Raw genomic sequence first — 13,561 nt, forward strand, 5'->3', positions numbered from 1 at the left:
CTCTATTTTCATGGGCAAGACTTCACTGCCTAATTAAATTAAATGAGAAAATGCCTGTTGCAGAGTTTCTTGTGCCTACGTGTGGCTCTGATGCTGGCTGCTGTGGGATGGGAGGTTGCAGTCTGGGTCATGGTACCCAGATTACAGCAACCTGGGGCAGGTTTTAGAGCCACAGCACTTCTCTCGTGTCTCTGTTACGCTCGTCCCTTCAGCCACTTATCTAAAGCGTAAGGCAGACATGTGGCTGGTGCCTGTCTCATGTTTCTCCTCGTGCTGGACTTCGGTGGCCCCTGGCAGCTCCCTGTGCTAATGCCATGGGCTCAGGGAGGGCTGGATGAGGTTATGGGGCTGGCCAGCTGCTCAGGAGGGACCTGTTCCCCCTCTGAGGGACTGCATGAAGATGCAGATATGCTAGCAGTCCCTTCTCACTTGGCCACCCTCCTGCATCCAACACACCAACTGTATTTGCACAACGCAGCACGGCCCGGTTTATCCCCTGGTCCCTGTGCAAGGCAGCTTGGACAGTTGGTGCTTCATGGTGGTGAGGGCAACCTGTTCCCTCCAAAGCATTGCCTGGGATGGAGAATCAGCCTTGCAATGGAGGAGGTGCACAGCAGGCTCTCCTTCTTCCCTAGGCTCCTAGTTTCATCCTTACTGGGATGGGACTGAAAAATTAAGAAACTCTAGGGTTTCATAATTTCATCAGCACGTTAAAAGGGGAGAGGAGCATTTCCCCTCCTGCACACTGCTCATCTTGCAGGGCTTTAGGTGACTTTTGCCCAACGCTGATGGTGCTGATCCCGTCAATTCTCCTGGCAGGGGACAAGGTGCTGAGAGGGCTGGGAAGTGGGGGCAAGGCTGTTGAAGGAGAGTCGGATGTTTTCTTTGCACCTTCCCCAGGCACTGCTGTAAATGATCAAGTAGTGTTAATTACTGAAAGGGAACAGAAACCTTTAAATGCCATTAAAAGATGGAGGAAAAAAACCTCACGATGCTGCTCTGGTACTCGGGGGGCTTTCAGGAGGTTAGCAGGCATTGCTGACCCCCGTGCTTGTGAATTGGAGGATGGAGCTGAGTGAAAAGGATTTTTTTGGTGGTTGAATTGAAAATCTGGGTGAAGTGTTTGCTTGGGCTGACCTGGTGTGTTTTGTTCCACCTGGAATTCAATATTTTCACTTTCAGATTCTAAAGCCTTTTCCTAACACCTTACATTAGTGCAGGCCTGCTCACTAATAAAAAATTCAATTACAAAAATAAAAAGACAGACAGGCTTCTTTGGGGAAAGCTGAAAAGTACCTTTGCACTCCCTCTACAAAATAGCACTGGAAATAGGAAAGAAAAAAAAAACCCACAAAAAACCCTGGAATGAATCAACTTTTAAAACTATTTTGACTTCAAGTTGCAAACAGGCCCAGTCCCCATCTCTACCAGCTCTCTCATTTCTTGTTGCATTTACTGCGTGCCAAAACGAGGGGTTAGGAGATAGATGAATGCCCTCCTCTGCCTCTCCCTGAGATGGGTTTTCATCTCCTTTTCAATTTCAGGTGCTCTTTAGACAGAGACGGAGTCTTGCAAATAAAACCAGGGGACGTTGAGTATGCTCACTCATCGGAGATGGGCCGAGCGTCCGGGCACAAACAGAGGGTGCCTGGTACAGGCTCCAGTTGCAGCCTGTCCTGTGAAGCTGCCGTAGGTTTTGCTGTAGCTTGCTAAGAAATTATGCAGATAACGGACTGCATTGCTCAGGGAGGAAAAAGGGCAAGCGGCTGTTAATTGGAGTGCGTTAATAGTCATATGGGAGTCATCCCTGAGTGACGTTTGCCCGGCTCAGCCTGTTTAAAAGTCCGGTGTAAAAGGGTCCCCTCGCAGTCCCAGCGCTGCTCTGCTCTTTCTATAGGAAGAACATGAGAAAACCGGGAGCGTGGTGGTGGCCCTCGCTTTCCTGCCTTCCCGCGCCCCGGCAGGGCCGGACCGCTCCTCGTGGCAGGCGGCAGCAAGGCTGGCGAGCCGGGTCTCCCCGGCGCCTGTGGAGCAAAGTGCGAGAAACTGCATTTTTGGCTGCAAAGCAATGAGCAGCTGCTGTAACGACTGCCTTCAGGCTCGGTTAAGTCCCCGAAGATGAGGTTGCTGCCATGCCTTACCCTGCCAGGAAGGGTACATCGTGGGGGATTTAGTTCCTTATAATTAACAGCCAAACCGTTGTTTAAGATGTACAGATGATTCTTTGGAGTTGAATTTTGGCTAGTTCGGTATTTGATTTCTTGCCCGCGAGGACTTCATAAAATAGATCTTTTTTGAAGGGTATTGGTTTAAAAAAATCTATTGTTCTGGGGTCTGTGTGCTACGGCTGCTTCCTGACCGCTGCCGGTTCCCAGGCCTGTCTGCAACCAGTCCTACTGCTTAACTAGAAGTGGGTTAAACTTAATGATGCAGGGTGCTCTTAACTTGATTTGAAATCTGGCTTACGTGTAACTTTAAAGAGGACTCTCAAGGATTTTACACTAGTGTAATTGAATCCATTAATTCTGCTATATTTGAAAAGGCTAATTCAGTTCAGGGCGTTTATGGATATGGCCAAGGAGGGAGGTTTCAGGGGCAGCCCAGCTCCCTCCCAGGACATCGAGGCCCTTCCAGAGAGCTGTGTTGCTGTTTCAGCCCCAAACCCACTCCTGGGAGCATGGGGCAGTAGGAGCAATCGCAGCCAGGCATGCGGAAAGCCAAGACCACCTTCCAGTCGGGAGGAGCTTTGGGAGAGAAAGCCCAGAGTATTTCCTTCCAGGTGCTCAGCTTGCTTCTCAGCCTGCCCTGGAGATGCCACCAGGTGATCTAGCTCCTGATTTTTGTGAATGACAGCTGGAGACCAGTGGTTTAATCTGCCCAGGTGCTCCAGGCATGGTTCCCCTCACGTCTGGCAGGAATGTCCCAGCCATGGTGCTCAGCGCAGCAGGTCTGGATGCTGCTCCCGTGCTGCTAATGCTCTGGGGGCAATGTCCAGAAGAGAGGGGGATTTTCAGGGCTTCTGTGTATTTATCTGACGTGAGGGATAGCCACGTGAATGCACGCAACTACAGCAGTTGCTAATTGCTTTCAGATGGCCTCTGCGTCAGCTGAGGGAGGTTCTCCATGGGCCAGTCTTGCTGAATAGTCTCTACTATTAATGCAGACTCCTGTTAACGCCTTGGGGTTTCTTCTCCCTGGGGGTCAGTAGTGCCTTGTGACATGGAAAAGGCAAAGAAATGGCAAGCTACAGAATGGAGATACAGGGAGAAAGCTGATCTTTGCTGCTCTTTCTCACCTTGAGTCCGAGTGCAAAGACGTGGAAGACGTACCTGATGGTTGCATAATGGGAAAGTCTTGAAGGATCCTACCTGGTCCTCCTGAGAGCTTGCATTGCCACAGTGGCCTGGACATCCAACCTTGCAGTCGATAAAGCTGATGTCAGGCAGCTCTGTCCTCGCCTGCTCCACATGCTGCGTGGTGTCAACCCTTGGTCCAACAGCTTTCAGATTAAAAAAAAAAAAAAGACCAAGTAGTTTAGGAGCTGGTCCTTGTGTTTTCTGTGAGAATTAGGTCTTTCTTTCCTGAGAAAGGGTATAGGGTTTATGTTTTTGCTGTAAAGTTAGAGGAGGACATGACTGGTGGAGGCTATGCTGGCTTGATCTCTAGGCTGGATGCCCTTATTGCAGGGTAGGAATGCGCTTTCCTTACTCATTTTCTAACATTTGTAAAAGGCTTAAGCTAAACCCCTTGAACTTCTGCTAGAGAAGTGCTGCGTTCTGGGTGGAGTTTATGATTAGCTTGCACCGATCTAAGACAGGGCTGCAGCAAAAGGGCTTGTCCTGTCCTTCCCCTGCCTGATTGCCCATTGCCACCAGTTCCCCTGTCAGCGCTACTGCTCCCTTAAGTGTGTGGTGGGTGAGTTCAGCTCCCACATTGGGATGAAAACTGGCCCAGCCAGCTGCAGACTAATGGGGGACGAGGAGTGCTGAGCCTTCCCTGACATCTCGGCTCCCCTGGAGATTCCCGGGTGAGCCTGGGTGCAGGATGCTCCTGCTGTGCGCTGGGCGAGAAGCAAAGTGCATCGGGTCTGAGGCCTTTTCCTGCTTATTTGCAGCTGCTGGGCACCCCATGCAAAGGTGAGGATACGGCCTTCTCCCTCTTGTGTGTGCACCATAGCTTGCCTTCCTGCACCAGGCCCTGGGCCACCGGCTGTTGCCCAGTCCCACCGTGCTGCGGATGAGCAGCGCTAGCTGCTTCCCTGCTTCCATGTTTCCAAGCTTGACTTCTCTCTACCTCGAAGGCAGCAAAACCACTGTGATTTAATTGGCAGCATATTTTAATTTGTTCCGATCTCTGCAGGCTAGTTCGCCATACATTGGTGTTTTGCTTGATGAAAACCGCTTCACTGCAGCCTGTCCCCTTCAGGAGCTTTGCTCTGATGACTTTGTGCAGGGTTTTTGCCATTTGCTTTCCTGGATCTCCTTGAATATTACCCAGACGCTGAGCGCTGTTCAGGAAACGCATCCTTTAGCTTTCATTGCTCTTCGGGGCTGCAATGGTAATGAGCTTGTCTGGCAATTGAGCCGCTAGTTGAGCAATACCCAGGGGAAAATCTGAGAGCGTCTAATTGCCAAAGCCAGCTAAAGGGAGCTGGCTGGAGATGAGCAGGAGAATTTCTTTTCAGGGAGTCAGCTGTCACTGAGGCCAAGGGACATGACGTGCCAGCAGGAGACTGCATCTGATAGCCGCATTTGCAGGAGGCACTTGTTTGAGAGGTTTTGATCTCTATATCATCCCATTTCTGCTCTCTTCTTCCCCAGGGGCTTGCTTTCTGCTTGGTGCACGCAGCCATGGGTCAGCAAGCTCACGCTCCCGGGGGGCACGAAGGGCTGCTCCGCTCCGCAGGAGGTTTTGTTAGCAGGCAAACCAGGCGCACGAGGCATGAAGGCTTCACCGTGGAGAGGTTCCCAAACCCAAGGAAGTTCCTTTTTGGAATTAGGGTCTTTCCAGCCCTCCGCTGCTTATCTTTACTCCAGACCTTCTTTCCAGCTCACTTTTCATTCTCCCTGCTCCTCTCCTGCTTTGTGCATTTTATCCTTTAGTTGCATCCAGTTCAGGATCACCAGGCCTTGCTAGCGATGTCTCTTCTGCCCTATCTCAACTTTTACTCCTTGGTGCTAGGTTGCCACTTGCCTATTTAATACCTGCTCTAGGCACCTTTCTTTAAAAATAGGGCTACCCATGCCATTTGGGACACAAAAACCCTGATGCCGGAGGAATGCTGGACATTTGGTTAGGGTATTAGCTGGCTGGAGGAGCAGAATAACACAGAACCAGAGGAACTGGGAAGAGAAAGATCAAGGAAAGCAGTTTGTCCCCTAGATGCCTGTAAGCACAGGCCTGTCCCCATCCTGAATCTATGAGCCTTGCTGCCCAGGGATGCTCCCGCTGCTGACGCCAGCTGGGGCGCAGAGGCGCTGGTTGCAAATCACTGGGCACTGCTGCCCTGCACGCTGTTCAAGCAAAATTGCTCTCTGGCGGGGTTTAAATGCTATATTGCTTTAAAGAGTTTACGGAGCCAGGGGAAAGCTAGAGCGTGGGAATGGAGTACAGTTTCCTTCCCCAACTCTCCTTCTATGCATTTAACTCCAAATCAGCAATGGCTTTAAAAAAGCCAAACCAAAAAATATAAAATCTGCGGTGTACTTGGAGCCCGGCCATACCTGCGTTCCGGGCTGCGTTGGCGGAAGGGGGCCGGGGCTGGACTTCGCGGTAGTGAAGTGGGCAGGACCTGAGAGCGTCCCCGGAGCGGGATGCCACCCCGCAGCACAGCCTTTCCCGTGCCTCGGCTTACCCACGCACCCGGCACCGCCGCGCGATGAAGCTGCCCTGCCTCTGGTTGGCTTTGCAAGCCGCTGGGCTCGCCACTGGCTCTGCCAAGGTAAGAGGGCGGCTGGGGTCTCCTCCAAACTCTTCCGCATGCGTCTTGCCCCTGAGCACGCGATGTTTGTTGCAGCATGACCCTGTTTGTCGTGATTGTGGGGTCTAGTGCGATTCCAAGTTATTAAATGCTTCCTGCATGTTTCCTTTCCCAGGCGCCTATCTGTTAAGTGGCTGATGTTTGTGTAGATACAACTTTATTTTCCTCCCAAATAATGCTAAATCAGCATATTTGAAGGTTTCTAAATGACACGTATCAAACTGATTTTTAGAGTGTCCATGAAGAGAATAACCACGATATGATGTTAGATGTTAAGCAGCATGTGCGGTGAGAGGGAAGTGTCCCGCGTGTTCGTCTCATGTTCATAACTCTTTTCAAGCAAGGGAACCTGAGCGGCAGGATGGTCCCTCAACCTCTGCGTGAAGGTCTGCCCTTTGCGAACGGACTTTCGGCAGCTTTTGTTTTTACTCAGGCTTGTTTTCCCAAAAGTCTCAATACGCCCTGTGGGGAGACCATCTTGGCTCAGAGAAATGTTGTCGCTTGGGGACAGCATTACGGCTTCGTTTAGTAGCTAAGGAAGTAGAGTCGGTGGTTGTTGGCCCAGAGTCCCTTCTCATTGCAGCTGCAGTGATTGGAGCAAGAGGGGTCAGATCAGGTGGAGGGAGCAGAGAGTGGACACAGCCCTTGGGGCTCTCTGCCGGCATGGGGAAATGCCAACCCTTTTGTGATAGCAATTCATCTCTTCTGTGATCTTTGCGAGGAAATAAGGGCAATTATGGGCTGTTAGAGCCACTGGTAATTCCACATGGCTATGTCTGTAGCACTGAATTGGCAAAAGCTTGTTGTGACACCTTGATGTGGTCTGGGACTAACTCCTCTGGTTCCTGCACATGGTCTTAAATCCATCCCCAGCCCTACACAGTTAACCCGCCGCAACATCAGGTGGACCAACAAAAAATCGTTGGTGTTGAATGATGCATTGAGGGCCTTGCCGCCTTCTTCATGTCCGTGTAAATGTGGAGGTGCTCTACCAAAGTTGCTGGATTTGTGTCAGGGTGGTTTATACCCATGGCTGGAATCAGCAGGATTTTTGAGCTGTACTCTTTTTTTTTTTTAGGGGCATGCTGATTTGCCCTGCATAGAACTTTTTATGGGGAAAGCACCTGTTTTGAGTAAAATTTGGAAGGAGGGAGTAAGTTGTCCAAATATTTAATTTTGCTCTCTTCCAAAAAAAAAAAAAATTTTTTTTCTTTTCTCATTTGAGTTAGGTTTTCACTTATAAAATCACTTGCATTTATCAAACGACTTCAAAGTAAATTGTAACAAATTATACATAATAAACACAGGCTCCCCTCCCCTCAAAACCTTTACAATTGAAAAGAAAGCATTCTGGTTGTTTCAAAACCAAACTTTTCAACCTGGACATTTCTTGAAAATTTTCACCTTCCATCCCTGTTCAGGATGGGAAAAATTCGGAAAGGTCCATTCTGGTGGCACAGCAGAATGACTGCGCGGCCCTAGCCAGGGGTGTGCTGAACTGCTGGGGAGGCTCTGCTATGGGAGAGGAGGCTGCCCGGTGAACGTGCCCTTGTCCTCGGGGTGTCCTGGCTCCGAGAGCAGCTCCTGGACTCTGAAACACGACCTTCCAGCGAAGCGAAGGCTTCGGCACGGCCCTATGCTGCTCCTGTTGGAGCTTCCCTCCCAGGGGTATCGGGAAGTGGGATGAACGCCTGCGTTGAGCTGTTCCCCAACCCATGTCTTCAGCCTTCGCTTGCAAAATCACGTTGAAATTGTTGCTTTCCTAGTAGCCCTCTGTCCAAATCTGTCTTGGCATTCCTGCGCGAGCATCTCTCTGGTCCGTGGTGCAGAGCAAAATCGGAGCCAAGTAACAAGGGGTTCAATTAAAGGGAGTGATGGTGGGGAGGGTGAGGGTATCTCCTTGCACCTCCCTGCTCCCCGGCCGCAGAGCCACGCAAGGCAAGCGTGGGCCTGCATCTCCCTCTAGTGACTCTTCTAAGATCATCTCTGCTCAGCAGCAGCGTTGCGCTAGCCCCTAGGGCCGCCAGCCAGGGCTGAGGTCCCATCACGCTCCTTTTGGTGCCAAGTGCTGGGCAGAAGGGGCTGTCCATCCTCCGCAGAGCTCAGCGGGAGCGTGGAGCAAGATCCGAGCAGTAGCGCGCTGGGCCGACGGCGATGCCGTCAGCCATTTCCAGAGGGGCAGCTGCCCATTGCACCCACCGACGTGGTTGTGGCTCAGGGTGCAAATCCCATCTGAGAGAGTTGTGCTAGCGCTGGGTATAAAACCAGACATGAGGTTTAAACCCAGGTAAATGCAGTAAAGTCTATTTTTTTTCTTATTTTTCCATGTTCAGAGCTTTTGTCTTGAGTACAGATATTTCTATGAGCAACGCAATTTTCCTCCATCCCTGGGAGGTGCCTGGACGCTGCTTGTTGCAGGGCCGAAAGAGCCATTGCTACTTGCGCTAGCCTGAAGGGACCGCTTAACGTGGCAGCTTAAGCCAAAGTGGATCCCTTGCAAGCCCCTGTGTTAAATTAATTTGTCACGAGCATCCAAAAGGCTCCGGTTTGGCTCACGTGTGCCTTCCCTCCCCGGCTCCCGGGGGGGTCGCCGCAAGTGTTATTCCAGCTGCTGTGCGGTTCGGGAGGAAGCGGGCGGTGGAGGCTGGAGCTCGGCAAGCTTCGAGACATCTGTGCCTGCGCTGTTTCCCCGTGACTGCCAGGAGCCTCGAAGTATGTGGAAGCAGCGAATTCAGAGGCCGAGGGGACGGACCAATCCCTGTGACTTTATGGACTTTGCTTTAGTGGTTTTAGTGATCACTCCCAGGCTTGGATTCCCGTTACCAAACTGTGGGCTCTTCTCTCCCCTCTAGCATAGAAGATTATACCTGGGATTATTAGGATGGGAGTATGAGAAGGAGGCTGTGTGTTAAATTTGGCTTGCCCCAATAAATGTAGGAGAGCTGGGCAGCGGTCCCTTGTTGAAGCTGAGTTTTGTTTGTACGCAACTGAGCGTATCCTCGCTGAGCTCTCCCGGCAGCGAGGCGGGGGCTCCTGCTTGGGGCTCACAGGTCATGGCCACCAGCTCCCCTCCGGCGGTGCTCGCGCCTGCGGGGAATTAAAAAGCCAGACTGGTGAGCAGGGAGAGCACAGGGGGAGGCTGCCTGCAGCACGGTGCTCCCGCAGTCCCGGGCAAGTCCAGGCACTGTTGTGCTAAGAGGGGGTTGTAAGTACAAGTTTTTGCGTCAGCTATGCAGAAGTGTCCTCCAAAATCTGGAGCCCTGATGACACAAGCTGCTGGGTTAAAAATTATACATATATATAATATATATATATATATACACACACACACACACGCACACTTTCTTCCCTCTTTCCTTTTCAGGATTCCAAATTCACTGATTCCAGTTTGACCTTGGGGCCACCTCGGGCGTGGGAGGATTCGCAGGAGACTCTTAGCCTCCAGCCCGATGGAGGTGCCTTGGCTTCAGTTGCTGCTACTGACGTGCCGTCTGCTGAGGAGGAGGAGGGAAGCCTTTCTATTGAGGAGGAAGGCTTTGAGCTGTTGAACTCCACCTATAATAAAATCACTGGCCCTGGCAGGCCAGGGCTCGGCAGGAATGGCCCACCGGTGGCTGGCGATTCCGGTGAGTCTGTTATCACTGTTACCTCCTTTTCTCCTGAGCATCATCATGATGCTCGAGTGGCTGATGGTGTTTTTATCCTCCCAGGAACCTTGGCCAAAGTAAACAGACCAGCTGCCAAGAAGGAACGTGCCTCAGATCCCCAGGAGGAGAACATCACCACGGAAAAGCTGAAGGGTGACGTGGGTTCCCGCACGTGGCTCTCTCCCAGCAAACCCGTCGATGCCATTGTTGATCTGGACGCCGCTTCCTCCTTCTCCAAAGTCTCTCTGTCAGTCAGTCGGACTGCCACCTCTGACAGAAATGTACCCAAGGTCCTTCCTGAGTCCCCGGGCAAGGGGGAGGTCAGAAGTGCCCTGGAGCATCCTCCAGAAGCTCCTGTAAGGCCTGAGGCTGCCACAACCCCCCCACAGACAGGGCTCAGCAAAGGTGTTGTGCACCGCAACGTGGCTGGGAGCAAAGCCGAGGGCCTTGCAGACCACCACGAGCAGGGGGTCCTGCCAACGGCGGATGGACAGCAGGTTCACGTGAAGCCAGGACCACCGGGGCTGCCAGGACCGCCAGGCCTGCCTGTAAGTAGAGGAGGAGATTGCTGTGGGTGGGAAAGGGTTTGTGGGGAGACGGCCGAAGGCAGTCTGTACAGCAGGCCATCTCGAGGTGGTGGAGCAACAGCAGGAGCAAATTCAAAGCATCCCTTCATCCTAAAGCATGTGGATTCAGGGGAAGGCAGGGAGGTGTAGGTAGGTCAGGATGGAATTAGAAAGCTTTCTCATGCTAAACGTACTGGAGTCCAGTTGCTGGGTCGTTCCCTTCTCTGGTGTCTGTGCTGGTCTGAGATGGGGCTTTGCCTCCCCCATATGCTTCTCCCAAGCCTGGGTCAGACCTGTGGGACCAGGTATCCGTTGTCCTCGCCCAGGGCATTTGACAGGGTTTGTGGGTGCAGCTCTTCCTCTCCTGACCGTGATGGGTGTTGGGCACAGCCAACTGAGCGTAGGTCCCAGCACTTTGCAGTGGGAAACCAGGCAGATAAACCTTGTTCATGCATGCGGTGTATGTCTGCGCGTCAGCCCATCCCCTTGATAAGCGGCAGGTTTTCTGGTGCCTCCTAAGGAGCTTCAGTAGCAATGAGAGAGGAAGAGAATGGTTTCCCTATCTCCTCTGCCCTAGAGATGGTCTCAAGTCATTTAATCACCTTGTTGGCTTGTATCTTGTGCAGGTCCTGTTGGCCAGAGCTGAGCTGATGGGCACCAGGCAGGCCATAGTCAATGCCCCAAAGCCTTCTCCAGCCCCCTCTCCCCATAGCAAGCTTCAGGTCTTGGCCTTGGAGGGGGCCTGTGGTCACCGCTGGCATTGCTGTCCTTTACTTCCCCAGCAATGTGACACCCAAATAATCTTGTTGGGTCAGAGCAAAACATTTAATTTGCCTTGAAATACAATATTTTATTTTTTTTCAGATTATTCCTCCATTATATTAAAAAAATATTTATTTTTTAGTCTTGGTAGATCTAGAAGAGATGAAGATTTAGTGAAAAAGACAGTCTTCATTGAGAAGTATCTGGTTTTTTTTTTTTTTTTTTACATATTTTCCCTGTGTACTTCTGTTATGCTGATATGCTAAATTTGTTACCATTTCATTAAAATTGCATGTTTTTGGTTATAGAGGAATTTTATGTGTGATTATCAGTCACCCAGTTGGACTGCTGCGAATGACCATGAGCTCATCCTCATCTTCTCGCGGTGCATAGCTGAGTGAAAGCTGGCTGGGACATCTCTGAGTGCAGGGCTGGAGTTCGGGGTTGCTTCTCAGTTGGAAGCTGTGGATCAGGTCTGCGCGAGTGGCTGTTGTGATAGCCGCGCTCCCGATTGATTGCCACTAAATTGTCATCCTTCGCCCGCAGTTGCCGCGTGATGACACCGCGGTGGTTTCTCCTCTGACAGCTCTGGCTGGGTCTCTAATGCTAAGTAACTCGGCGCTGGGTAACGCGGAGTAATTGGACCTGGAGGAGCTCTGTGCTGGTGGAGAGATTAATGCCTCTCAACCCTCTCTCCCAGACAAAATACATTTTGTGAACATTCATGGGCGTTCATCATCAGTGTGTCAGGCCTCATAGGACACTGGTTAAATTTAGGACTGCCAGCTATCCCCCTCAAGCCATCTTCTTGTTACCACAGCTATTGCCTGCAAAAATAGAAGAAAATAGCAAAAGGAACAGATGCTAAAGGATGGTGAAAAAATCCCAGAAGTCGCAGAAACGTCATGCCGCTTGACAGCCCTGCTGTCACTCCGTCAGGGGAGGGAGGAGACATGGAAGGGAGGACAAGAGCAGCGAGGGAATTGTTTTTCCCTTCCTGTAGAAAACACTGAGATTTTGTGTCACGTGTGCAGATGAAGGTCCTGGCTGGAAAAGCAGAGAAAGGCAGCTCCGTGCTGGTGTTAGGGGGTTGGTGTTGACCAGCTCGTGGTGCACTTTGGTGGCAGGGCTTGAACCCGCGTCTCTGACCATGTGCACAGACAGGCTCGCGGTGGGCTGTGGCACGGCCAGAGCTACTCCCCTTTCAGCTAAAACCATCCCATGAGCCTGGTGACCCTTCCCGAAGTGTTGTCATCACTCCCAGTCCCTTGGTGGCCGAGCGCTGCTTGCCAGGGCCATGCCGTTGTTGCTGGGAACTTCCACCATGGGGCAACTGTAGATGTTTTGCAAGATGTTCAACTCATGACTGGTGGAAGGGAAAAAAAGAACAAGCAAAAAGAATACGCATGCTACCTTAGCAACCTTCATTGAAAAGCATGTTGAAGCTTCAGAAGCCTGACTCAACCTTTTCTCTGGTTTTGGTGTTCACACTCTGCACGGGGCTTGCAGCACGCCATGTGCTGCTACGGGGTCACCTTGGGCGTCCCTACCAAGCGCCAGAAAGTGGGAGTCAGACTGGGTAGGTGTCTGAAGATGAAATCTCAGGTTATTCTTAGAGGAAAGGTTTGGGAATAATGTATTTTTAGTGTCAACATTTTTGCTTGGAGGGTTTTTTTTCCCCCTCCCTCCTCCTCCTCCTTTACTGGCAATGTCAATCAGGGAAATCAGCATGTTTTAGGGAAAAAATGGTATTAGGAAAATGTCATTTTCTGGAGTTTATCTTAAAAAGAAACTCCCAAATCAAAATACCTTTAGCTGCCTCCGATAGCAAGTCCTGGAAGTGGGGGGGCGCATCATGCGTCGTCCTCCCGAGTGCAGCTCGAGGAAGGTGCATTTGTACCTGGCAAAAGTGGGGAGAGAAAGCAGAGCTCGGAAAGGGAATCTGGGAGAAACTGCTCAGCTTCCTCTGTATTTAGTGTCACGAGGGTGACATTCAGACCTGGCTGGCTTGTCACAGGCAGTTAAGCAAAATGGAGAGATGGGCTGCTCTGAGTGAGTCGAGAAACCAGTCCGTATCTCACTGGGATGTGCCCCGAGCGCCTGGGAGGTGACGAGCAATGCTCCTGGTGTAGCTTGGACGTGAAGGCAGGGTGTGTGTGCACACACAAGGACGTTTACATCTGCCTATGCAAAACCTGCTTTCCCCTTAGTTGCAGTATCCCCTTTCTTTTTCCAAAGAGTGCAGAGGTTAAGCACGTGCGCAGCGCCAAGCTGGAGCTGTTTATGGCTGTGTGATTAATCGCTTCCCCTGTCACATCTCAGAGTTCCTGATTGCCTCTATATAAAAGCAGCAGCAAAGTCGCTGACAGCTTAGTGATGCCTCTGGTGCCTCTGGTGCTTCTGGGTTTTGTGTCTCCTTGCATTTGCGTTTTTCGCCGGGCAGATGGAGGTGCCGGCAGGTGTGGGGACGGGGAGGCGTTTGAGCTGCAGGGGTGGAAGGACTCTCTGGAAGGTTTCCTTTCCGTGGTCTGTCCATCTGTAGGACTCTGGCTCCCCTCTGCTCCCCACTCATTAGCTAGGTGGGTTTTTCCTGGCGGAGGATCTCC

At 51.4% G+C, this 13,561-nt stretch overlaps 1 protein-coding gene across 5 annotated transcripts in view; it reads left to right on the forward strand.

Moving 5' to 3' along the window:
- COL27A1 (collagen type XXVII alpha 1 chain) overlaps positions 1–13,561 on the forward strand; it is a 118,381-nt gene that overhangs the window by 50,527 nt on the left and 54,293 nt on the right. For all 5 annotated transcript variants that reach the window (XM_026113797.2, XM_064523643.1, XM_064523645.1 and 2 more), the window contains 2 exons: positions 9,345–9,606; positions 9,691–10,175. In XM_026113797.2, coding sequence (XP_025969582.2) covers positions 9,345–9,606; positions 9,691–10,175 — 747 coding nt within the window. The remainder of the gene's footprint in view (positions 1–9,344; positions 9,607–9,690; positions 10,176–13,561) is intronic.

The sequence above is a fragment of the Dromaius novaehollandiae genome, chromosome 20 (assembly GCF_036370855.1).
Source record: "Dromaius novaehollandiae isolate bDroNov1 chromosome 20, bDroNov1.hap1, whole genome shotgun sequence".
Taxonomy (NCBI): domain Eukaryota; kingdom Metazoa; phylum Chordata; class Aves; order Casuariiformes; family Dromaiidae; genus Dromaius; species Dromaius novaehollandiae.